This window comes from Athene cunicularia (genome assembly GCF_003259725.1).
Source record: "Athene cunicularia isolate RWA chromosome 6 unlocalized genomic scaffold, athCun1 chr6_part1, whole genome shotgun sequence".
Taxonomy (NCBI): domain Eukaryota; kingdom Metazoa; phylum Chordata; class Aves; order Strigiformes; family Strigidae; genus Athene; species Athene cunicularia.
In genome coordinates this window covers 5,722,404-5,746,140 of record NW_020799105.1, presented here as the reverse complement: position 1 = coordinate 5,746,140, position 23,737 = coordinate 5,722,404, and the positions used below count along the sequence as shown (strand labels likewise).

General features: G+C 37.2%; 1 protein-coding gene across 3 annotated transcripts; it reads left to right on the top strand.

Annotated features, from left to right (window-relative positions):
- On the top strand, positions 1-21,967 carry ZFAND4 (zinc finger AN1-type containing 4). 3 transcript variants are annotated; one of them, XM_026851544.1, is made up of 10 exons: positions 1-106; positions 506-805; positions 8,105-8,180; positions 8,277-8,344; positions 8,863-9,049; positions 13,081-13,228; positions 14,036-15,217; positions 15,815-15,869; positions 18,183-18,300; positions 20,377-21,967. In XM_026851544.1, exons 2-10 carry the CDS (start codon positions 622-624, stop codon positions 20,510-20,512), a joined length of 2,154 nt encoding a protein of 717 aa, XP_026707345.1. In that variant the 5' UTR covers positions 1-106; positions 506-621; the 3' UTR covers positions 20,513-21,967. The 3 variants fall into 3 exon arrangements, with proteins under 3 accessions (XP_026707345.1, XP_026707346.1, XP_026707344.1); XM_026851545.1 differs by having other exon boundaries at positions 1-110; positions 18,186-18,300; XM_026851543.1 differs by having other exon boundaries at positions 1-110.
- The last annotated feature ends 1,770 nt before the right edge of the window (positions 21,968-23,737 follow it).

Below are 23,737 nucleotides of genomic sequence, written 5' to 3'. Positions count from 1 at the left end.
GGCGGCGCCAGGAGCACCGCCCCTCGAGGGCGCTGATTGGGCGAGCTGCATGAGAACGGGCGCGCATTGGCCCGTCGGAGGACGCCTGGCGGGGATGTCATAAAGGGTAGGTAGGCGCGGAGGCTGCCGGGGGGGCAAAGCTGCCGCCGCCTCCTCTGCCTTCCTCGGGTCCGGATGAGTCCCTGGTTTTATGTCTTTCCGGAGTTCTTTTTCGGTTCTGACCCTGCTGAAGGCTCAGCCCTTGTCAGGAGGCTTTGCCGTTAATGTCGCGGGTTGTCATGATGGTCGTGAAAGCAGAAATAATAGAGGTAATAGGTAGGACCTGGAATGCCGACTGACCGTAAAACTGCGATGTTACTAATATTGGGTTTGGTATCTGTTGCACGACCCAGATAGTAATTTAGTGCTTCTTAATAGCTATTTTATTGTTCATTAAGAATAAATTGAAACTTTTCTTAATAGCTATGTTCAGATGTGGTTAGAATTATGCTTGTTTATTTTATAGGTGAAAAATCCCAAACATGAGCAGCAATGCACCACACCTGTCCTCAGAGCTGACTCGGATAGAAGTGGAATGTAGTTTTCTGACAGATCTTACAAGACAGTTTTAAATCCTTTGTAATGGCCAACAAGAAAGAACCTCCTTTTTTCAATGAAGATAATATGGGACCGTTTCACTACAAGCTTCCTTTTTATGAAACTATGGAGCTCTTCATTGAAACACTCACAGGGACGTGCTTTGAACTGCGAGTTTCCCCATTTGAAACGGTTATTTCTGTGAAAGCTAAAATTCAAAGACTGGAAGGTACTATTCTCTCTTATTTCAGCATAAACTTTAGAGGAAGTCTTGTTTTACAAATTATAATACTAAAATCTAACCAGATAAATTACTGATTTAATGACACGTATATAAGCTAGGTGCTTGGTTTATGGCTTCAGTTTAATTGGAATTGAGTTGCTTTTCTGTTCTTTCCTTTTCCTGGGAGTTCATGACTTAAGATTCAGTGGAATTTGGAGTTTGATGCTCTTTTCTTTCTTTTTTTGTATGATATTATTAAGATAAATTTTAAAGTCTATGGTAAATCACTAATTGTTTTGATATTATATGGGATATACTATTTTTGATGTTGAAAGGATTGTCTGACATAAGTTTTTTGTTAACTAGCGAGGTTGTAAACCTAATCAGTGTGTCTGTATTGCAACTGTCTGAGCATACTTTGAACTAGGTGCTATGGTTGTTGCTTCTTAGGTTAGTCAGTTTATGGTTTGTTTATGATACTGCAGTCGCAAGAGCAACTGCAGTGCAGGCAAATCCCAAAGGCAGTGTGAAGTTACCGATTTGAATTTTATTTAGGTGAGTGATCTTTTGTTGGTAGAGGTCTGGCTAAGCAGTGCTTTGTCTTAGAGATAAACTTGGCACATCTTGCAAAGTGAAAACCCCCTTTAAGCTATGAGGCCAGTTGTGGTGCTAATGCAAGAAGAAAAGATGTTAAGTCCTCTCACCCATTTCCCTCTACAATGAGAATGATCCTGCATGAAAAAATGTGATTTAGCTACTTGGAAGCATTGCATCCTCTTTCTCGCTTGGGAGGAGTTACAACTATGTAGTTGCACAGGCTGAGAGTATTGGAGTTGCTCATTTTAAGAAAAGGAATCCTCTCTTTCCCTGGTATACCTGTACATGCTTTTCATGCTTCTGTCTGTGTTGAACCCCCTCTCTGGGAGATGTAATATGATGCCTTACACTTGAATCTTAGATACTCTCCTCCTCTTACGGAAATCTGTGCTAATGGATGGAAAAAAGTGTAGCTGGCACAAGTCTTAAAACACAGAAGCATTGCAACAGTAGGGGTGACTTTTGCTAGTAAGGTGACATGGTAGAGGCTCTACCATGCAGACAACTAGTTTACATCAGCATAGCTACAGTAATGCAGCTATGTGGATGTGCTTTTGTTTCCTATGGGCAGGGACATAATTAATCACAAGTCAGAGAATGTGTTGAGATGCTTCTGGAGGCTAGAGGTAAAACAAGAAAAGGGTTTTTCTTCTCCATGACTGACGATAGGCGTAGGAGAGATGCAAGCATGTATGTGATACAATGCTAGCTAAGAGTGAATTAAAAGGGGAGCATGAGCAATGGAGTGCAGAAGACAGGATATCTGGACAGTATAGATGGAGTTACCTTTAAAGGATGCATGAAGAGAGATCAGTGGGATATGTGAGGAAGAGGAATTTGAATTTCTTGTAGTCCAAAATGGGACATTACTAATAGACATATTGAATTATACCTAGTTTATTATTGTAGGCTGGATTTGCCTAGCTTACAAAAATATCATAATTTCTTTTTGGAAGAACAGCTCAGTAATAATTATAATATTGTTCAGAATTTTGTTCATATGTTGTAGTTCGTAAGATAAGGTAATCAATGGCTTAGGTGCCTGCTGTACATACTTAATTATTAAGTAAATTTAATTTCAAAATGAATAGTTCACTGGTGCTTATCATTGAACTGTTAGAAATCATTTTAAATATACTCCAGAACAGAGTTAAAATATCTGTAATGTCCCGATTAATATGATTTATAGGAGACAGAGTGAAAACAGAATGATCAGCTATGTGTGAAGAGGATAGATACACAATGACAATTTTATGTTGCGTTTGGGGTGGTTGTTGCATGTAAAAAACCCCAAAAAAAACAAAAAACCAAAAACTTTTCAGTGACAGAGTTCCTAGAGTGCACAAGTTGAAGCAATGCATCACCCAGGTGAAGCAAAAATCCTAAAGTAGTTTTTCTGTTGTAATTTAGCATGGGAAGCAGAAAGCTTACATCTTTTTCTGCTGCTGTTTTCCACTTTTTGTAATTGTATTGTGTTAACTTTCATTGAGCCTGAAGCTGCATTGCTGGCTGGAGAATGCCTCCTACACAGCTGGGAGGCTCTATAGGGTCCCTAGTATGCGTGTTGTCTCCATGTACTCTTTTGGGTGTTGAGGATGATGGTATGTAAGCATACAAAAAGATAAGTTTTGGGAAAGTGATCTGAGACCTGAGCTCTCCAAGAATTGTGTCAGAAGTTAACAAATTTGTTCACTAGTGCTTCTTGATTGTAAGAGGCTATTAATAAAACTAAATCAAGACAAACTGATCATGTCAACAATTGGAGTATCAATAGTTGTAGACTGCACTGTAATAAGAAAGGATGATACGGTTGGTATGTTAGGAATTTTGTATATTTATGATACTGTTTGTCATTCTTAATGCCTCTTTAATGATCTGGTATGGAAAGGCTTTGCTTAGATAGCTGTAGTAGATATCGGTACCTTACTAAGAAAGAGCTCCAGATCTTCAGCTTTCTATTTCCAGTATTGTCATTAAAGAATAGGTCTAAAAATTTATTAATGGGTTTTAATACATCTGACATTTCAGTGCAGGTTTACTGATAAATTGAAGTAAAGCAGATCTAATGTGTGTTTGGATTTGATTCAGGCATTTGTCCTCAAATATGTTCCATTTCTGGGATCCAAAAATTTAGATTTGTTAACAGTGTTGACTTTGGAGCCACCTAGGGTAAATTGCTCCTAATCTCAGATTCATGGAAGGAACCTTTTAAAATGGTACACTGAAGAAGAAATAGCTCCCTTTTTCTCTATTGGTGGCGTAAAAGCTAGAATATGCAAAGCCAGCAGCATAGCATAGTGTTGCAAGTAGCAGTACCAACTCCATTGGTTTTACTTGTTGTTGAATATTTGTGTTTGAAAGCAGGATCACATGTTGATGGACATGGATAGGGTGGTACCTGAGTTTCAAGATGACATGAAAGACTGAGCTTTAACATGTGAATGGTACTTAAAAATAGCAGGATTTCATTGAGAGAGGAAATAGTATTTGTGGGTTGGGGTTTTTGGTTTTTTTTTTTTTAACTGAGAAAATATCTTCTTGCTTCCTCCATTGCACCAGTTTTTGTAGCTGCTGGGCTGGACAAAGTTTAGGATTCTTCATTTAGAAACACCAATTACTATATTGAATTTTACAGAAGGAACATTCAGATAGTGTAGTCCTAGTATGATTAATTCCTTCATCTGTTAAAGACTCATAGATAATACTTCTAAACATGTTTATTCAGTAAGATAGGATTGAATCTCAAGGGAGGAGGTGACGTTTAGGATTTGGTGTTGGTGGTATTATTATTATTGTTTATTAACTTGCAGGAAATTTGCATTCTACAGTATGGAGTGTTAAGGCCTTCATTTACGTAGCTAACTTTAAAATCAGCAAAACCAACTTGGTCGTGGTTTGTTGTACATGTACCACAACTGAATTTTATGATCTGTGTATATGGAAACATCTATCTTCATAGATGAAAATTTAGGTGCTCTCTTGTTCTTGTGTTACTGTAATGGGGAAAGACAACTAGCTTTCAGAGTACATCTTAATTTGGAATGCTTGTGTTCAGTGGAGAATGACAGATGAAACAATAACTTTGTTGTGTGTGTGTGTGTGTACTCTCAATTCATCATGAGTTGTTATTTTTCTTTGGTCTTTTTGCTGTCATTATTTTGCTGCTTGTGTACAGTAGCTTCATCTTCAGTGAAAGAAACTGAATGAAAATCAAGCAGACTTCTTTTGGATGTAATTTCTTTCAATATTCTGTGCATTCAGAGTATGGCATAATATTTGTTACTACTTTATAGTAACAATACTACTGTATTAGAGAAAATAGCTATGCTTCTGTCAGGACTGGAGTAAGCGGATTGCACAAGTGTAATGAGTTTTTAACAGAACCAATCTTGCTTCTGTCTTCTACTTTTCCTTTATGTCTACTGTTTGCTTTTTCATTTGCCTGTTTACTGTGCTGATGGGCACTAGAAATTAATGAAGCCTTTTTTAAAAATGCTTCTGCCTTGTCTGAGTGGGGAAAATATTCCTGCAAATGCAATCCTGTGCCCAGATCAGATGGTTAGAGCAGCTTCTGGAAGGTGTAAATAAGGTCACCTTTGTCAGGAATTTTGTGGGTCTGTATTCAGTTACTGGTGACTAGCTGTTGTTAGTCTCCTCTTTGTCAGTCTCTCGGATAAAGTGTAGGTCAGTACTGATCACCATTTACACTAATTTAGCTTAGTATCATGCAAATGAAAGTTGGGGTGTTTGACTTATAAAACCTGTCCTGCTGCTCTAAATTGTGTATTTGCATCTCTCCTATAGTGTAGCAAGTTTGTGGGGTAAAATAAGACTGTTAGCCCAGCCTTTCTGTAAGCAGGAACAAAAAGTAATTGTTTAAGTAACTCTCCAGAATTTCAACAATGATGAAAGATAAGTAGTACACTGTTTGAACTTTGACTATGAAGTGTTTGTTGTGTGTTTAAACATAATAACCTTCTACCCACAACATAAAATTAAGGTTGTTCTGAAATCTACAGGGGGTTTTTTCTGGGTCAGACTTGACCACATCAGTTTCTCTGGTGAGCCTACTTAGCATTCCAGAAAGAAGAGTAAAGGAGTGGAGCTTAAGGGTGTATCTGATCCGCTGATTCAGAGACAGTACTTACTTCTCTTGTCTCCTCCCCCTATTTTAATAGGTCAGATTGTCAGTAGATCTGCAGCCATTTCAGTAGACAGTCTGCAGACACTTCTGTCCTCCTATAGCATCACCTGGGTAGCCCACTTCCATTTGAGCGTTGAGATGTAGCTTACTGCTCTACTTTCCTCTCTTCTCAGTACCAATTTAGAGCACAAAAGTGATACGTGCTGCTTAGGGAGAGGGGATAGCGATGGGTATCTTAGTTCTCATTATTGTTGCCAATCTTACATGCTGATCCTATGTGCAAATGTCTCCTCAAGAAAGCCTTATTGTAATCCAGAAAAGGGACAGCTGACACATATTTTCCTGCACCTGAACCTATGAAGTACACACATACCATTTCCTACATGTATAAATACAGAGTTCTTGAAAAGCAGCATAAAAGGCAATTAGTAATAAAGATGTGCTGTTTTCCATCATAGCAAATTATAGTCTTTTCATCTGTTCATTTAATCAAAAATACATTGTTATTGTTAAATGAACAAAACCATGTTTCACTGCATTACTGCCAGTGCAAGCCAGCCTTTTTAACACATACTCTCTCAGTTTATCAAAGTAATTGGAAATCGCTCCTTGGAGGCTGCTGAAACCATAACAAATGCAGACAGTAATGACTGTTGGTAATCAGAAGACTGCAAAACAACACAGAAAAGAACTTCACTGTAGATTCAGTGACTGTTGCCAGCTTGTTCTTTTTTTACTTACGCTGCAGACTTGAAACATAGCCGATAACCAGTTATTAAATAGCTGGTAGCGTAGTAGCAATTATGCTAGTCTACTCTATGAACATACTCACCTTACAAACGTCTTGTGGACTATAGAGGATACAAGGTTCAAGTTAAACACCATCCAAGGGATGTTCTGTTGGTTGTTGATAAAAGATCTAAATGTGAGCTGTGGTGAGAAAAGGAAATTGTCATATTCTCTAAAACTTAAATAACAGTGACAGTTACTGCCTAGACTTCACAGGATGTCCACTTCAGCGTGTCTCCTACTTGACTGTTGAATCTGCTTGGACTTTCACCAGAATCTGTTTCCCTTTTCTTTCTTGCTGGTAATGGGCATTAGTAGCTTTGTGCCCTTCCTCCAGCTAGGAAGGGGCTACTTAACTGACCTTTTGCCACAGCTTGCTAAGCACACTTGCAAGCCTTGTGAAGTTGAGATGTTTTTGGAAGCCACCTGAAAGGCTGATTTTGTGTTCCCCTCTTGCCAGATGTCTTACTGTGTAGCTTTGCTACTTGCATTTCCTCTTAAATACCTGAGCATGCAATGAATAGAAGTATAAGATAAGGTTATTCTAATGTAGCCTTTTGGGAAATCTATTAGTATATTTTACTGCTTTGAGGAGTAGTGTTTAGAACTTTTTTTCAAAAGGTAGTTCTTGACTTCTGTAATACATTTCCATTTTAATTACAATTTGTCGGGAATGCGCAGTGAGATCTTAATCACTTGGATTTCACTAGACAAATTGAGCAACAGTACTACTTTTTGATGCTGAAGGGAGGAATTTTTTTTTAATTTCAAAGGAAAAACAAGCTATTCGCCTTCCTATTAGTCTTAATTTTTTTCTTTTTCTATCTGACATGTCTCATCCTTTCATAACTGTCCTATCCAAAATTTGGAAACTGGCAGCATTCTAGTAAAAAAGTGTGAAGACCTCAAGTTGTACCAGCTTATGCTTATTATCTTTAATGTATATTGTAGCTGTATCTAAATGAGTTGATATTCAGGCAAAAAGAAACAAAGTTAGCTTTTGTGTAGAATATGGATTTTTTTAAAGTAAGGAACAAATATTCAATATGCTTACTTTCTTTTTAAGAAAAAATACTTAGCCAAATCCATCCCAGAAATTGAATTGAAAATGAGTATTAGTGTATACAAGTAATAAAATGTTCTGATGGCTTAAAAGAACACCCACAACAAAATATAAGTATTTGTAGTGCAAAGTTTGACTAATGACCATCGTACTATATTGTACATGTGAACTTTCGGGTTCCAAAGTAGTGATAAAAACACATTTACAGTTGTCACCATTATATTAGAGCTGCTACCAGTTACCTTAATGCAACCTTGTCTTTACTGAGTAATACAAAATCAGTCTGTGATTAAATTATTCAGCAGTTCTGTAGTTAGAAGTTTTATCCTGTTTCTTCTGTCAGTAGGCTCAAAACTGAGATACGGATAACAGGAAAAACCTCCCTTATCTGATTACTGGAAAAGAGCAAGTATTCAGTAAGCCTGAAGCAACTGAATACTACTACAGACCCCTTGTTGAGTCAGAAGATTGAACTTGGTGTGTGAGCACAAGCTTGCTGGAAATCTTAACTTTGTTCTTAATAACTATTTGTGAGATTGGATATCATGACTGAAGGCTACTCAAGTGTCTGTCCTTGTCCTGCTTCCTCTCTTCTTTCCCCTGTGATGTACTTTCTCACCTCTTCTCACATTGTTCAAAAAGCAAAACTCCCCAAGAACCTGCCCACCATGCTCCAATTTTAATAGTCTTTTTGTTTGATTATTTTGTTCAGGTATTCCTGTCTCTCAGCAGCACTTAATTTGGAATAATACGGAACTGAAGGATGACTATTGTTTGAATGATTATAAGTAAGTATAGAATAAAATTGCAGTTAACGTTTCTGAATGATTGTTAGCATAAGCAGTAGAAAATGCTACCAAAATTTTATTTATTGTCATTTACAGCATTTCAGAAGGCTGCATTCTGAAGTTAGTTCTGGCTATGCGAGGTGGACCTATTAACACTAGAAGAGGTAGGTGTTAACTCATTTAAAAATAGTGGTTTTCATGCAACATCTTAAAACTGTAAATAGCTTCTCTCAGCTAAGCATTTTAGATGAGCAAAGTTCAGTTCCAAATTAACTGGAGAAATACTTAACAGAAGTGGAGGGTTTTTTTTCCATCTTTTCTTCCTTAGCATACCAAGTGCACCATCCCTTTCATCTTGTTTACCCTTAGTTTAACAATTATCTTTGTGTAGAATCATCATCTTAAAATCAGCACATCTTCACCTGCAGAAAAGATGATATTGTAATCTTGTTATACAAATAGTTTTAAAAATCTAGTTAGTAAATCAGGCAGTGGTTCAGTCTGATGATAAAACTTGGTTATATGGATCAGCTGTAGAGGAGTGAAAGTGGATAAATCCCCTTGATAATTTTAATTGTATAAAACTTAAGTCTTCTAGGTTGGGAATTCCCATTGTAAACTGAGCTGAGCTCTCAAAGGTGATCACAACAATAATAATTTTGTTTTATTCTGGGTTTTGTAGTTCCTGTGGAAGACCCTGTCAGGGAAATGGCTGAATACATGGATCCCACTAGAGATGAGATCTGGGAGAAAGGGCTATCCAACAAACAAGTTACCTTTTTAGTATATCGCGAAGGAGATCAGTTGAATTTCTTCCGTGTGGTAGACCGGGGAGATGGCACTTTAACACCATTATCTGAATCTTTGAGGTAAAGTTGGTTTTAATCTTTATATTATTCTTTGAAAGGGGGATGCTGTATAATTTTGATAAAGTCAACAAATAAACCTATCTGGAATATTGTGAGAATTGTGCCCTAAAGGGCTACTAAAATTCTGTAACTGGGTGGCATACCAACACAGTAGTACTTTGTGGTTAGTGGTTATGCTGATGGTTGTCTATCACTCTGTGTGTGAATAGAGTGAGATAAAGCTGACCTTGTGCTTAAGGCAACTCTCAATATCCCAGCCCTTTCTAAAAGGGAACATTCATAGGAGAGTCAATTTGGCAATAAAGATTTTATTAAAAACTTTTGTTAAGTACTTCCTTCTTCCATCTTAAGGCATTTGTTCGGTTTTATAAATGTTTCTCTCTTCACAGCATAAACTTTCTTTTTTGTATGGATATGACTTGACCAAATGATTAGTCAGGAAGATAGTGGATTGGCAGTGCAAAATTGAGCGGATTTGGCTGAAATTTTAGAGGAACACTGGGTGCTTGGGGGTATTTTTTATTCTTTTTGGTGGGGGTTGTTTGTTTGCTTTTAAGTATATGAAATAATTACCATTAGAGCTAGCCTTTGGACATAATTAGGCCTCGGATTAGCTACTGTTGAGGTACCAAACTTGTCTCAATCACTGTCACAGAATCAAAATACTGTTATCAGAAGAGCAAGTATGTCACTTAAACTACTACATTGTAATAAACAGATTAGTAGTCCTAAGGCTGTCAAAATAAATAATAGCTATTAAAAATTATTAGATTCTGTGTTTATACTGCAGATTTTGGGTAGGTTGTTTTTATCCCCTGAAGAACTTAATGTTTGTACAACTGTAAGGAAAGGAGTTCCTATTCTGGAGACTAGCTACATTTTCTCCAAGGCTAAGACTTCCACTGTTTAAAGTAACTACTGTTGTTCCTGATGGCAAAGTGGAAGGAAGAGCTTTGTATTGGGTTTGTATTCAGTCTGATTCAGAGTGGTACTGCTCTCATAAACTTTTATAGGAGATGTGTACTTAAAAACCACATGCTGAATGAAATACCAGGGTTGAATTCCCACATCATTACACTACTGTAGGGAAAGAAAGATACCAATATTTTAGATCTGTTATCTTTTTAGCCCCTGTGCTCTTTCACAGTAAATAGCCACATAGAGTATTGTGCGTAGTTTTGAAATAGGTAAAAACCACCATCATCAGTAAGAACTGAGAACCTTGCTTATGTATTGGGCTAGGTATACTTCTGGAAAGAAGAGCAGATAGGTGTAATTCGTGTTCTCACTGATACGCTGCTTATTACCAAATTGGTCCCTTTTACCTTTTAACTCCAAAGAACATCCCGACCAATCCAGAGCTAGGACTGTAGATGCTTATACCACTGTATACCACCTCACTAGGTGATGCAAGAAGTTGTCAGAAGGAGCTTGAACTTTCATTGTTGGGTACAGTGGGCTCCCTGGTGTCTGCCTATGTGTTCAAATTCTTGTGTGTGGTTTGTTTTGTTTTTTTCCCATTTAAAACTAGCACAGACATCTGAAACTCTTAGTACTTTCAATTAGGTAATCCTACTGTATAGATTAAATAGTAGTATACTTCATATTGCCTAAATGTATCAAACTGGAGGAATAAACAACACTTTTGGCTCTGGCAAGGCATCTTGGTAAGGCTTTCAAAGCATAGCAGCATGTATAAAAGTCAAATTATGCTTAAGAAATGTGCTGTCACTGGTCAAATGATCCAATTAGGTTAGAAGCCACCTGAGTTGAAAACATACAGTTTTGAGTTGTTTCTCTTCCTCTGTTTTCTATGGGAGTTCATTTATTAGTTTTTCTACTAAGACAGGCAGTAAATTTGGGGGAGTTGGAGGGGGAATATCCTAGTATTTGAATTTGTTATTATGGCCAGGTCAAACTTTGTGGGAAATGGGAAGAGTAGCACATGGAGGAGAGAATGGAAACAAATCAGGCCTTTTTATTTGATCATTATAGAGGAAGGCTGTGAATCACTCTGAATGCTAGTGTTTTCCATACTGACAAATGGGTTTATGTGTGTGGGTATACTGGTGACGGAGCATTTTGAGGCACTTGTTTACCAGCTTTTCTGACATTGCTTATGCATGGAGCAGAATTCAGTGACTGCAATTTAGAAATGAGACATTGGTTTGAGTTATGATTTATAATTCTCCAGATTGTTGTATTTTATCTGTGGTTAAGTTAATGTTAAAACCTGACAAGTTGTAAATATGTATGGTGATTATTGTCTCTGGATTAAAAGAAGATTTTTGAAGTTGTGGTAGAGGACTGGCAGGCACTGGTGTCAAAAGAGTTTCAGCAAGCTACTGATAACTTTTGAGGCACGCGTTTTACAAACAAATCTCAGGAATGTTGGCACCTATGGACAAAGTAAATTTGAAACTTACTCATTTGAAAATGAGCTCAAAGTATCATCAAGAACAGAGTTCCCTCTCCAACTTTTAGAATTTTAAAATCACGTTAATGCAAAAAAATCCTTTTGTTACTTAATAATACTTAAAGTATTTTTGGCTCCTGTTTAGCCAGAAAATGCAAGAAAAAAGATAAAAATTATTCTTGCATTAGAAAAACCCAACAAAACAAACAAAAACCCAACCAATCATGTGAGATATATCATTTTTCTTTCTATCCTCACCTTGAAGGGAAGTTCAAAGAATTGTTTTGGGTTGGTGACTTAAGTCTTTGCAGAGTTAAAATTCTGAAATGGTTCTTTGTTGTTGAATCTTTACCAGGAGAGATATGTAATATGCGTGCTGACTGTCCTCATATAGACCTGTTCAGTTTTTGGTAAGGAATGACTGGACTGTTTTGCTGACCCTTGCTTTGAATTTGCTGCTATCTTGCTCATAAAGATCTGTCGCCCAGCTGTGCTGCCTTCAGAATTTTGCTACATTTTAGGCAATGGATTTGGAGGGTCAGTGCACAATTACTGGCTCCTGACTAAGGGCAGCAGAATGTTTCCAAGAATCAGGTAAGATGCCACCTGTAATTAGTGAAATACCTTTTTCTTTTTTTTTTTTTTTGGGTACTGACTTTTCTTCCTTGGTCTCTCTTGGAGAGTAGAAACTTTAGTTAAATCTGTTAAGACACTTGTATAAACACAGGGGGGGTTACCTGATTTTCATGATTTCTAGATGCTGACAGCCTAATGGAACAATTAGAACACTCTTCAAAATGTGCTATATACAGTGTCAAAAATGCATTAATTTGTACTGATTTGGACACTCCTAATGGTTGTTTCATTTCATTGTCAAGTATTGGATGAGAGTGATTAATGGTTCATTGCTTCATAGGAAAAACAGGTCAGATACTGACTTCAAAACATTGGGATTTTGTGTTCTGTGAGAATACAGAATGGAAAAAGGCAGTGTGATGCTAAAAATTACCAGTGACTACAATTTAAAATATTTTGTTTTGGGACTAGCAATTCTAATCTGTTCATTGTTTTTCCAAACATGAGACTCCTTGGAAACCTAAACTGATTTTTTTTTTTTTTTAAATTTATTTTGAAAAGGAGAAATAGACTATCACATCCACATGGGTGACCCCTCATTTCCATTTATGGTGAAAACACCCCTCAGGATGAATAGAAATTTGGACTTTCCTTCCATGCCAGTGTCTGGTTATTTGGAAAACTGATCAGCTTGTCTGAGTCTCACAGTTAACAGCTTTGGCCATATCTTCAGGAGACATTTGTGGAACTGGATATTCCCTCTGGGGGGGAAAATATATAGTGAGTGTGAACCAACTGTACGTGGTATAACAACTTCCCAGAAGTGTGGCTATGTTCCGATTTCAGCATCATTGCTTTGCATGAGCACCTTATAAGGTGCTAAAATAAATGGATTTGAAATGTATTTGCATACAGTTTTGCATAATGCTTTGTCAACAGATCAACTACGGATATGATCTTCTAGGTGTGAGAATACTCTACATTGAAAACATAATTAAATTACTTGATTGGGTGAACACAAACTTTCTTTTATTTTCAGTGGTGGTTCAGTTTATAATTTATATGCTGATGATGAAGATGAGACAGAAGCATCACCTTCTGGCCAACAGATTATTGAGAATTCAATTACTATGAATAAAATGAAACTGCTCAAGGCAAAGATGGAGAACATGAATCTGAGTAAAAAGGTGATGTTGTGATTTCAATTTTTCTACTGTTACATGGCTTGCACTTTCCTAGTGCTGGCTTTTCTAAAAAGCAGGTCAGATACTCTGCTGTCTTGGGAAGTAAAATTATCACTGGTAAATGATTTCTTATCTGTTGTTTAAATAAATGATGTTGTATAAATGTTCTGCTGTGGGGCATTGGCTTTACTTGGATCTACCTGTTCACATTCAAGGAATTCACACTGGTCCTTGATTTATTTGCGTGGAGTGGTTTGTTTTGGGTGTGTCATTTTTGGGGGGTGTTTTTTCTTTCAATACTTTAAGTAGCATTGTTTCTAGTATTACTCTGGTAAAAATCAATGTTTCTCTCACGTTAAACTTCATTAGAAATACTGTAACTGAAAAACCTATAAAGTTAAATATGAGAATGAGATTACCTAGAAAATAAAACATTACACTGGTGTTCATGTCTGTCTAGGTTAACTAGATGTATAATGAAGATACACTTTCTTTTGTTGTTCATCTTGCTTGAGGGACCCTAAGCTGCTCTTGATAACTTTGATGGCATTCTAGCTTCCCTTTTCTATTCTGCTGACATGTGGCCTGTTTACTAAAAAGCCTTTTCTGCTTATAATCTTTGACTTTTATAATTCATGTGTTGGAGTGAAGTCTTGATGAGTAGTAACAGATGAGGGAGTAGAAAGAATGATTTGGTCCTTTCTGGCCTTACACTGTCTGAATTCCTGGGAATATGATCTGTCAGGTCTTTGAATGCAACCATAATTCAATACTAATTGTTGTATGTGTTTTGTGGGGTTTTTTTAATAGCCTAAGAAAACTGTCAAGGTGAAACCTCGTCCTCCAATGGCTCCTCGACCATCTAGTGGCTCAGCAGCTGCTGCTCGTCACCGTTTCTTAAGAGTGCTTCCCCATATCGGACAGTCCTGTCTACCTCCTCCTGGAAATTCGTATCACTCACAGTCTTCTCAGAATGCACTTTCAGCATTGGCTACTTTGGCCACTACTGGTAGAACAATGCCATCCCCAACTAATGACTTTCTTAAGGAAGATGACACTTGGCAGAGCAACTCTTGGTCTCAGTCAGTTAGTAGCATCAGATTACCACCAAAAATATCTCGCGTTGAACTAGAAAATGCAAAACTACCTACAAATAGTATTCTGACTCCTGTTTCATCTCTGCCTGCAAATTCAGAGAAAGCATCTGAAAATGTGACCTCAACAAATGAGGAGGATGCTGTTTTGTTTCCGAATCTAACAAATGTAGAACTATATGGAACAGAAGAAAAACTTCTACCTGAAACAGATGCTTTTGCTTTGTTGACAGAAGCAAGCACCACTGAACAGTGTAGTGAGATATATGACATAGGAAAGGTGAACCCAGAACTTGAACTGTCTGATGGAGATGAAGAATCTAAGGCTGTAGAGCAGCATAGAAAACCTATTAGTAAAGTGCTGAGCACTGCAGCAATGGGGACTGGTCTTCTCAGTACTCATGAATTAAGTCCTCAGAAAAATCTGCTTTTGTCACCTCTTCGATATTCAGCACAAGTGGCACGTCACAGTTCTCTGAAACCACAAGCACAACCCAAATGTTTTGAGGCTGGTAACTTGAGATCTACAGCCTCCCCAAGCATGCTTCGATCGTTGGAAGTCCGTAGTATAGCAGACTCCTCTTTTTCTAGGACTACTAGGTTTCGTAGCATGAGAGTAGAGTCACTTGGCAAAAGATCTGATGTAATTTCTAAAGCAGAGGCTAGGGATATCACAGATGTGGCTAACAAGGCAGCCAAAGAACCTGTGAGTTCTGTAAGTAACTTGGGATTTCTGGCTTCGCTGGCCCGAAGCGCAAATAGGGAAAGTCTACCGAGTTCCTGTGGGACGGGCAGTTTTCGGACTTCTGGTATTGCACTACCTACAAACCTGCAGCATTTTCAGGAGGAAAGCTTTAGGAAAACTGCTCCTTCAAGTGAAGCTGCTGAATATATTCTAGTGAGTACTGATGCTTCCAGGGAAATTGAAGTTTTCCTGTCTTCTCTGGTACTGTGTTATGAAAACTGTACTTTTCATGTGACTTTTCAGGGAAGGCAGATGGGGAGGGGGAGGTGTGCTTAAATCCCTGATGGTCTTAAACTTTTTTCCAGTTTCCTCTTGGTATCTTAACTGCCTGTTTATCTAAAGGGGTCCTAGAAGTAATTTTTCATAAAAATGAAAGTGGTTGTTCAGTTCACAACTAAAATTTATTAGTTATTGTAATGATAGAATTATGAATGTCTGTGTTTGAAGTGTCATCTGACTTCTGCTGCTGCTCACTAATTGTCATCTATTCCAAAGTTTGCCCTATGAGTGGCACCATACATGCCTCACTTCAGATCTCTTTGTACTTGTTTTGTTGTGTTGTGAAGTATGGGGAGACAGTCATTTTGAGTAAGGCTTTATGTTGCGGAATTTAATTTTGTGTACAAAAGTTGTCTTGGACTTTTTGCAGGTATGTTGATTGATGAAACTGTTTTCAAATAAGCTTATAGCACCTAACTTTTCATGTAATTTCCATCTGCTAGTAATTTCTTTGTGGAAATTTTTTTTTAGTCTGCACATGGACTTGGAATGAATGGAAGTATTGCAGTTGTAGGGAAAAGAGTAGGTAAGTACCGTGACTTAAATAATAATTGAAAGTGACTCTTTAATCTTTCCCAGTATATCACATATATAGAGGACAAGAATCATATATCTTTCTAAGGCTTATAGCTTTCAAACTCCTTGCTGTATTATACTTCTATAGCATGGTATAACTTTTAATATTTTAAGCAATTCTTTAACATACAGATGTCATCCAGATCTTAGGTAGACATAACAGACTCTTTCCTAGGTTTTTTTAAATCATGAATCCTGCATGTCATTTGTAGATAGAAACATGACTTTCTGCTTTGAAGTTTCCAAAAGATCAGTTCTGTGAGTACTTCTGAGTGTATTAAAATCGGAGTCACATTTATCGGTAGCATTGTCTTTAGGACTGCAGCATGAGACAGAAAGATTTGTCCAAAGAAAAGTGGGGAGGAAGCAATAAGGGCTGAAGATTACTGATATAGTGCAGATTTTTCTCTGTTTCTTGTGGTGGGCATCATTCTTTCTACCTTAGTCTTGGTAAGTGTGGAGCACTTAATTCTTGATATCTACTGAAAATGGATGTGTTGTGCCTAAGTATTAATTTCTTATGTGATTAATTCTCTTGGGAGGAATGGAATTGTCTGGGTTGGTACTTCTAAAACTCTTAAGACAGTGAGCTAAAGATTCTCGACACAATTACTTTAATTCTTCAGATTTTTGACTTAGTTTGCAGGTTTTCTTTTATTTCTGTGTAACCTTAGGAAAAGTCATGTATTCCAGGATTTTAAGATGTAGGTATAGAGAATGAACTAGAAGCTAGATCTTCAAATAGCAGCTGTAACAGGAAAAAAAAAAAAAAAAAGGTGTAATTGTAATGGTTTGGGATTGTGCCTTTGCTTCAGAACAGGAGTTACAGCTTTGAATTGGCAGTCAATTAATAAACAGGTCTGTCCTTACCTACTCCATGTAAAAGAGTTGATATCCTAATAGCCATATCTGCATGATGGGGAAGCCTACTGTTATCTGTGTCATTTTGGATAGAACTATGAAGACGACACTCCTGGTATTTTATGTCAGACAAAAGCGTATTTTCCAAAAGGTTTTAGACATGAGAAAGACAAAGTTGGTGTCATCATGTGCAGGCTCTTTAGAGAGGGGTGGCTGGTAATGATTTGTTCGCAAAAGGACTGATTCAGTTTACATGCAATTGCTGTAGGGACTGTAAATGTGAGGACAGATGTACTGTTTGTTCTGTTTAGGTATGGTCCACAAGGGAGGCTGTCTTCAAGCTCTGTCTTGTCTTTTTCACAAACTGGCTAACTGATGCTTCTGAAATAGTTTGCTTTTAGATGATGAAGTTGATAGCATGGACAAACATTGCCTGGAAATTTTGATGCTAGATAGTAATGGGATAGCACTGATTGGTAGCGATGACTGTAATTTGTAGTGACTGCCTGGTGTTACTATTGAATGTAGCTTGCTATATCTCAGGTGAGAAATGACTGTTAGGATTAAAAGTGTGCTGAACAAAAAATACTCCTGAACTCATGAGGTCACTTTTTGGGAGCATCTTGACAATATAGCGCTAGAAGCATTGAAAGAATGGTTGAGAGGATGCATTGCTCACTTTCACTGTCCTAGCATATGGTAAATATGCATAAGCACATTATGGACAAAGAGTTTACTTCTACAGAGGGAAGAAAGATGCCTTTTCTTCACATGCTCTCCAGTTACTAAAGCAACAGCCAAGAACTACAGGGCAAAACATCAAAGTAAAATAAACTTTTAAGTACAGAAATTTTACTAACATCTACAAAGTGCCTTATGAAACCATATAGCTAAATGGATGGCTGTAGTCTAATAATGTATTTTTCTTGCAATTATGGAGTACCAGCAAGATTTTTAAATGTTGCAGTATTTATTTGGCAAATTTGAGTTATTAGCTACTGAATATACTAGATGCTAGGTACTTGAATGCCCAATTGATTCTTTGGAAAGCCATTGTGTGCATTGCTTTCCCAATCACATTATCTGTTTTTATTTTGCATTTGGGATGACAGTGATTTCTTCTGTAACTTCTTGCTTATGTGAACTTTTAACAGGTGTTAAAAATAATGAGTCTAAGTCCCGCATTGTGCTGTCTCTTCCAAAGGTGTTAGTAGACTTGAAGTGTGTTTTCTGGTTTGGCTTTTGGGGTTTTTTCACTCTCTGTTTAGGCCTTGGGGCTTCCACCTTGAAGGATCCTCAGAAATGCAAAATGAATCTGAGTTTCAGAAGATAACATTTAACTAGTTTGTGATCAGGAATAAGTAACAATAAAATGTCTTTGCTGTCTTTCTACCTCTGAAAGCAGGTGAAGCTACCCATCTTCCACCTGTGAATGGCTCAATTCAAGCAAAAAAGAAAATTACAAAGCATTGCTTTCTTTGTGGGAAGAAAACTGGATTGGCAACCAGCTATGAGTGCAGGTAGGCTGAGTGTATAACCAGCTGTTTAAAATTGATAGCTGGGTAAACTAAAAGGTTTTCTGTGCTGCATGGTGTTCCTTAAGCATAGCAAATCAAAAGACAACCTTCAAAAAAGTTGCAATTCTCAATTCAGCAAAATTCCAGGAATTAAAATTTAGGAATGTTATGCCTGTTCTGCTGTTGAGGTATGTGTTCTTCCAAGAAAATCAATAAATGCAAGGTATTGGAATGCAAGGTATCAGGAAATAAAGGACATGATTGCAAAAAGAGAACAATGACATTTTTTACTGGTGTTAGGAGAACTTTCTACAGATTTATGTGCTCTGAAGTGTTTCAACATTAATTATATAATTAACAACGTGAGGAAAAACTGGGTTTGTTACAAATTTTCAGAAAATCTCCCTCAGATTTCACCCTGTTGCAACACAGTTTGAGAATTTATACGAATTTGACAATTTTCTTGTTTTTATGTGTATTTGACAACTTTTTGCTTTTATGTGTGTTCTGTTTCTTGTGAGACTTCAGTCACCTTTGAGAACTTCTCAAAAGCAGAGCACAGGTGCTGGTCTTCCAAATCATGTTTTGTAGACAACACGGTGAGGCCTGGCACTTAGTGGTGGTCACTGGAAACTTTAAAAAAACAGCTTAAACCCGCTTTCTCTGTTCATCTTGGTTCTCAAAGTATTGTTTACAACAAGACATTCTTTTCTCAGTATCCTTTTCCATGAGCTAGTCAAGGTTGGGAACTGCTGCACTCTGAGGCCTACATTTGAAGCTGATCTTGGTTCATGCCAATCAACAGCAAAAAGAACAAGACTTATGCCATTGGGGAATTGTGTTGAAGAGTTTCAGGGTGAGGAACTGCCTGAAGTCTTTGATTTTGAAACAGTTTTGGACACTGCACACTTTCCTGATGAACAAGTAACTGCAAGCTCTTCTAGAAGTAACTGAGCAGCTTGCATAAGGTTAAAAATGAAGCACAGAAAAGGGGGAAATTGCACATCTCCAGGAATAGCGTTTGTTCTAGTTTCAAAAGGAACAATGATATGACCTTTTACTAGAAAGGAACATGAACCAAATAGAGAATACAGTCATGTGAGAACCAGTGATTATAGGACCAAGAACCAAAGAAAAGCAAATTTATTACCTGGCACACAAAGCCCTAGGAACAGCTGCAGAGTTTATTACAAATCCAGATAGATAAATAGAAGTTTATAGTCTAATAGTAAGTTGGACAAGTAATGCTTAATCTATTTCAGGAGAATTCTGACTTTGAATGATGATGTTGTTTTACTGTCAAAAAGCAACTTTATCAAATAATCAGGCAGCAGGACACTAATATTAGTCTCCATTTAAAGCACTTGTCTAGATCAGATACAACATCCAAATAATGTTTTTCTCCTGTTAGGAATCTTAGCTGCCGAGCTGTCAAGTTTAAAGGCAAAAATCATAATCTTAACTCACTGAAGTTGCAAGTGGTACTGGAAAGATGTACCCTTATCCAGTCATATAGGAAGTCATGTTCCCTATAGTTAGTCTGTCTGATGTCTTTACAACTGACTAAATCTGTATTTATTAATATCGAATGACTAATTTTAGTTTATGCCAGGCAGAAGTTGTGCTGAACTAAACCGTCTATTTTGGTGGCCTGAATGATGTTGTGGTTTTGAATTAAAATGCATTATGTGAATTTCACCTGATGCCATTACTTTTGCTCCATGGTTTTGTCCACTGAATTCTACTAACTGATGTCATGTGAGGTCTTTAGAAAGAAATAAAATAAATCAAAGCCCATCATTCTTAATTTATAAGTGTGTTTGACCCTTGCTAGGTGGTTCCAGGAGTACTGATCTCGGTTAACTTCCCAGCTGAAGAGACTGTTGGGTCAAAACTGCAACATTCAGTTACAACAATGTCACTTCGATTAACCTACCAGTTAATGTTATCAGTCAAGGATGGTTAGAATCCAAACTCATGTCAAATATACAAGACATGATTAAGCCAAAGGGCTCCCAGCATGTCAGAGAGTTAAAAGCTTCTAAAAGCTTGTAACTTCTAATATTCTTGATTCTTCAGATGTGGAAACAACTTCTGTGCAACACACCGCTATGCAGAGACTCACACCTGCACCTACGACTATAAGAGTGCAGGGCGAAGGTATTTGCAGGAGACCAATCCCGTCGTTAGTGCACCAAAGCTTCCCAAAATCTAACATGGTTGTGCTGCATGTGGCTATTTTGCCATTGAAGAATTATATTACATTGAGAGAAGCACTTGCTTAAACTGCATTTTTTTGCCCTGCTCCATATTTAAAGATTTGCCAAGTAACAAAAGCACATGAGGATGCATCCTACTGAAGAATAATGTGAACACTACTGCAGTTAAAACTTTTCTTCTTTAGTGAATGAAAAGTTAAAGATTAGTTTTTAAAAACTTAAACTATGATTTAACTGTTACTGCACGTCTTGTGTTGTGTTTTATATCTGGAAAAGCTATTTCACTAGACAAGTCTTTAAAAGATGCACTTTACTAACTTTATTTACTGTATAACCAGACTTGAGGGTGTGTTGTAATGAGGGTGTCATGTAATGTCTTCTGTACTCTTGCGGGGGTTTTTTTGTCCATTGCGTGGTATCTTCTAAGTTATTTCACTAGAAAGATCCTCTTCCTTCCCCTTTCTTCAGACAGCATATTTTGAGATTTTTAAGGGGTAGTGTGTTCCACCCCTCTGTTCCATTCAGATTGGTATTCATACACTGTGTATCCATTCTGAAAATTACATATCATGTAAATCACATTTTCTTAAAAAAATACTGTTTATATAACAAGTTTGTTTTTAAATAGAAAATTCCCCCTTTGTTGCCATTAAATATAAGGAACAACTTATTTTAACTTTTTTTGTAATCCTAGATTTTTTTAAGACTTCACAACTTGGTTTGTTAAGATGTTGAATGCTGTTACTGGAAGAAATTCTAATAAATATTGAATTTTATTCTGATTTATGCTCTTATAAATGCACAAAATAACTTTTCCTATCTTACAGCATACTCCTAAATTAAAAGTTGGGCTGGGGGGAAAGATACTTTTATTTTTTTTCTAAAAGCAGTGGCTCATATCTGTTCCTACTGAAGTTGGAGGACTAGTTCCCACCAACTTTATTAGGAATAGGATGACTGACACTGTGTGCTTTAAATAAACCTCCTGAAGTCTTACAGATGTACTAGCAAAGGCAAAATGCATGTTCAACAAATGGCATGTATTAACTTGCAGCCTTTTTCCCCTCCAGCTGATACTGTACAAAGGCAGTTCTCAGTAGTTGCATGAGACACCTCTCATGAGCATGCAGTTGCTTCAGAAGGTGATGTCAGAGGAATATACCTACTGTAAGCCTTTCCTCTTTCATTCCGTTAGTGTGTCTGAAATCTTTTTATAAGCTTATGTTGCTTGAGGTGTTCTAGTATGAGCAGATTAATAAATAAACCTACAACAACCCACCAAAACAAAAGAAACTTTTCCACATTGCATTTAGACACTTGAATGTCTTGGTCCCTTTCTTGCCAGAATCCTCAGTTACTTATCTGGTTGTGGTATTAAAATCATCTGTGCTGCTTTCCAGTCAAACAGTAGCAGCCAATAAGCATGGCAGTCAAAAGCTGGGCCAAAACAAGAAAGAAGGATTGCTGAAAGGGAGAGAAGTAACTTGAAGAATTCTCATCCTTGGAGGAAATCCATTTCATGTAGTCCACCTGCAACTTCTTAAACCTTCTGGAGTTTTTAGAGTGATGACCTTGGTGGGTGGGGTGGGGAATTTAAAATCATTCTTCTGGCCAGTAATAAGGTAAAAAGGTAGTTCTGTGTGTGTGTGTGTGTGTGTGTGTGACCTAGGCTCATTTTTCCTAAACAGTTGCACCTAGTATGAAGAACATGTCATTACTGAGCAGTGCTAGGTACCATGAATATGCCTGTAGTTTTTATTTCATTTCCAGCATGGAATGATATTTGATGCTGAAGGAAGAGAATAAGGAACAGGGCAAAGATACTAGTGTTTTCCCAACAATTACTGATTTGCGGCTCAGCAACTTTCTTAAGACAGAGGTATTGTAGGTATAGTAGAGGCTTGGTAAGAAATGGGATTAAGATAATATCACATGTTGTCATTTAATCTGATTTTGCATAAGTATAATTGTCAGGAAATTATTTTGCAGTGTGTTAGAATGAATGGCCATACTCAGATTTTAGTAAGAGTACGTAACTGATACGTGTGTCAGGAAGTCTCTGAGTCAAATCTTGATTGTGACTCTTCCTTTCTACGTATGCATAATGAAGTGCTCAACAATACTTTTCAGAAATGCAATGTAGTAATAATCTAACTTCTACATGTGTAGCTTCTCAGAATTTTTATTATACCTCATTTTGATTATACCCAATACAGATGTTTCCTGTGTAGAACTCTCCTGGTTTTGTTCTCATCTCCAGTACTGTGTTACAGGCACTCTTTATTTTCAATGAGTAGTACAGCCCTAAGAGTACTTACATTTGTAATTAACTTAGTTGCTAATTTGTATGCTGTCAGGTTTTACCAAATCCTATGTTAGACTATGCTATGGATTAATAACTGTTTACTGTGTAAACTTACCTAAATGGTTTGGATTTCTGAGTATTAGTCAGTGCACTGTGGTGCTATGCATCTGCTGTAGACAAATGTTTAGCTTTTGTGTGTTTGTTCATGTAATTAGATTGGATCATAAAGCATTTACATAATGAAAGTTTAACAGTGGCTTTGGTGTGTGTTTCTCTACCTCCCTGTGAAAAAGTTTTTGCATGCTGCTTTTATGCTTGAGGACCTGTGAGACATAATCAGGCTGGTCTCTTGTTGAAGGACCTCCAGGATTCTTGTGTCAAATTGATAAACGCAACAGAGGTGTCAGACAATGTTTTTGGATCTTGAACAAAATATTTCCTTTCTCTGAAATCTCTAGAAGGCCATATGATAAAAATTTGTCTGCTTGCAATTTCCATCTCTAATTCAGTTTGCGGTCTCCTGGGATGCAGTTGCACTGGCACCTTCTGCTAACAATCTTCAGTTGTAGACAAGGCTAGAATTGTTGTTAATGCTTTATATTACAAAAATGAAGTCTTTTTAGCTTTTTTACCTATCCTGAATTAGACACTTTAGTTTCTTTTCAAATGCTTCCAACTCTCATCGTGGGGCATCATCTTCTGGGTATAAATTATGGGTTTGGAGCTGCTTGTGCCTGTAAGGAGTTGCTGCTACCTTTGCCTTTTGCGTTGGGTCATATTTTTCGAATTTTTATGTAAACGAGGTTAATCTTAACATTTATTTGACACTTTTTCTGGTGCCTGTGTTAACACTGAGCCACAGTTGCTCATGTTGGGTACATTTATGTAACTAAGAAAGCCATGTAAAGCTAAAGGA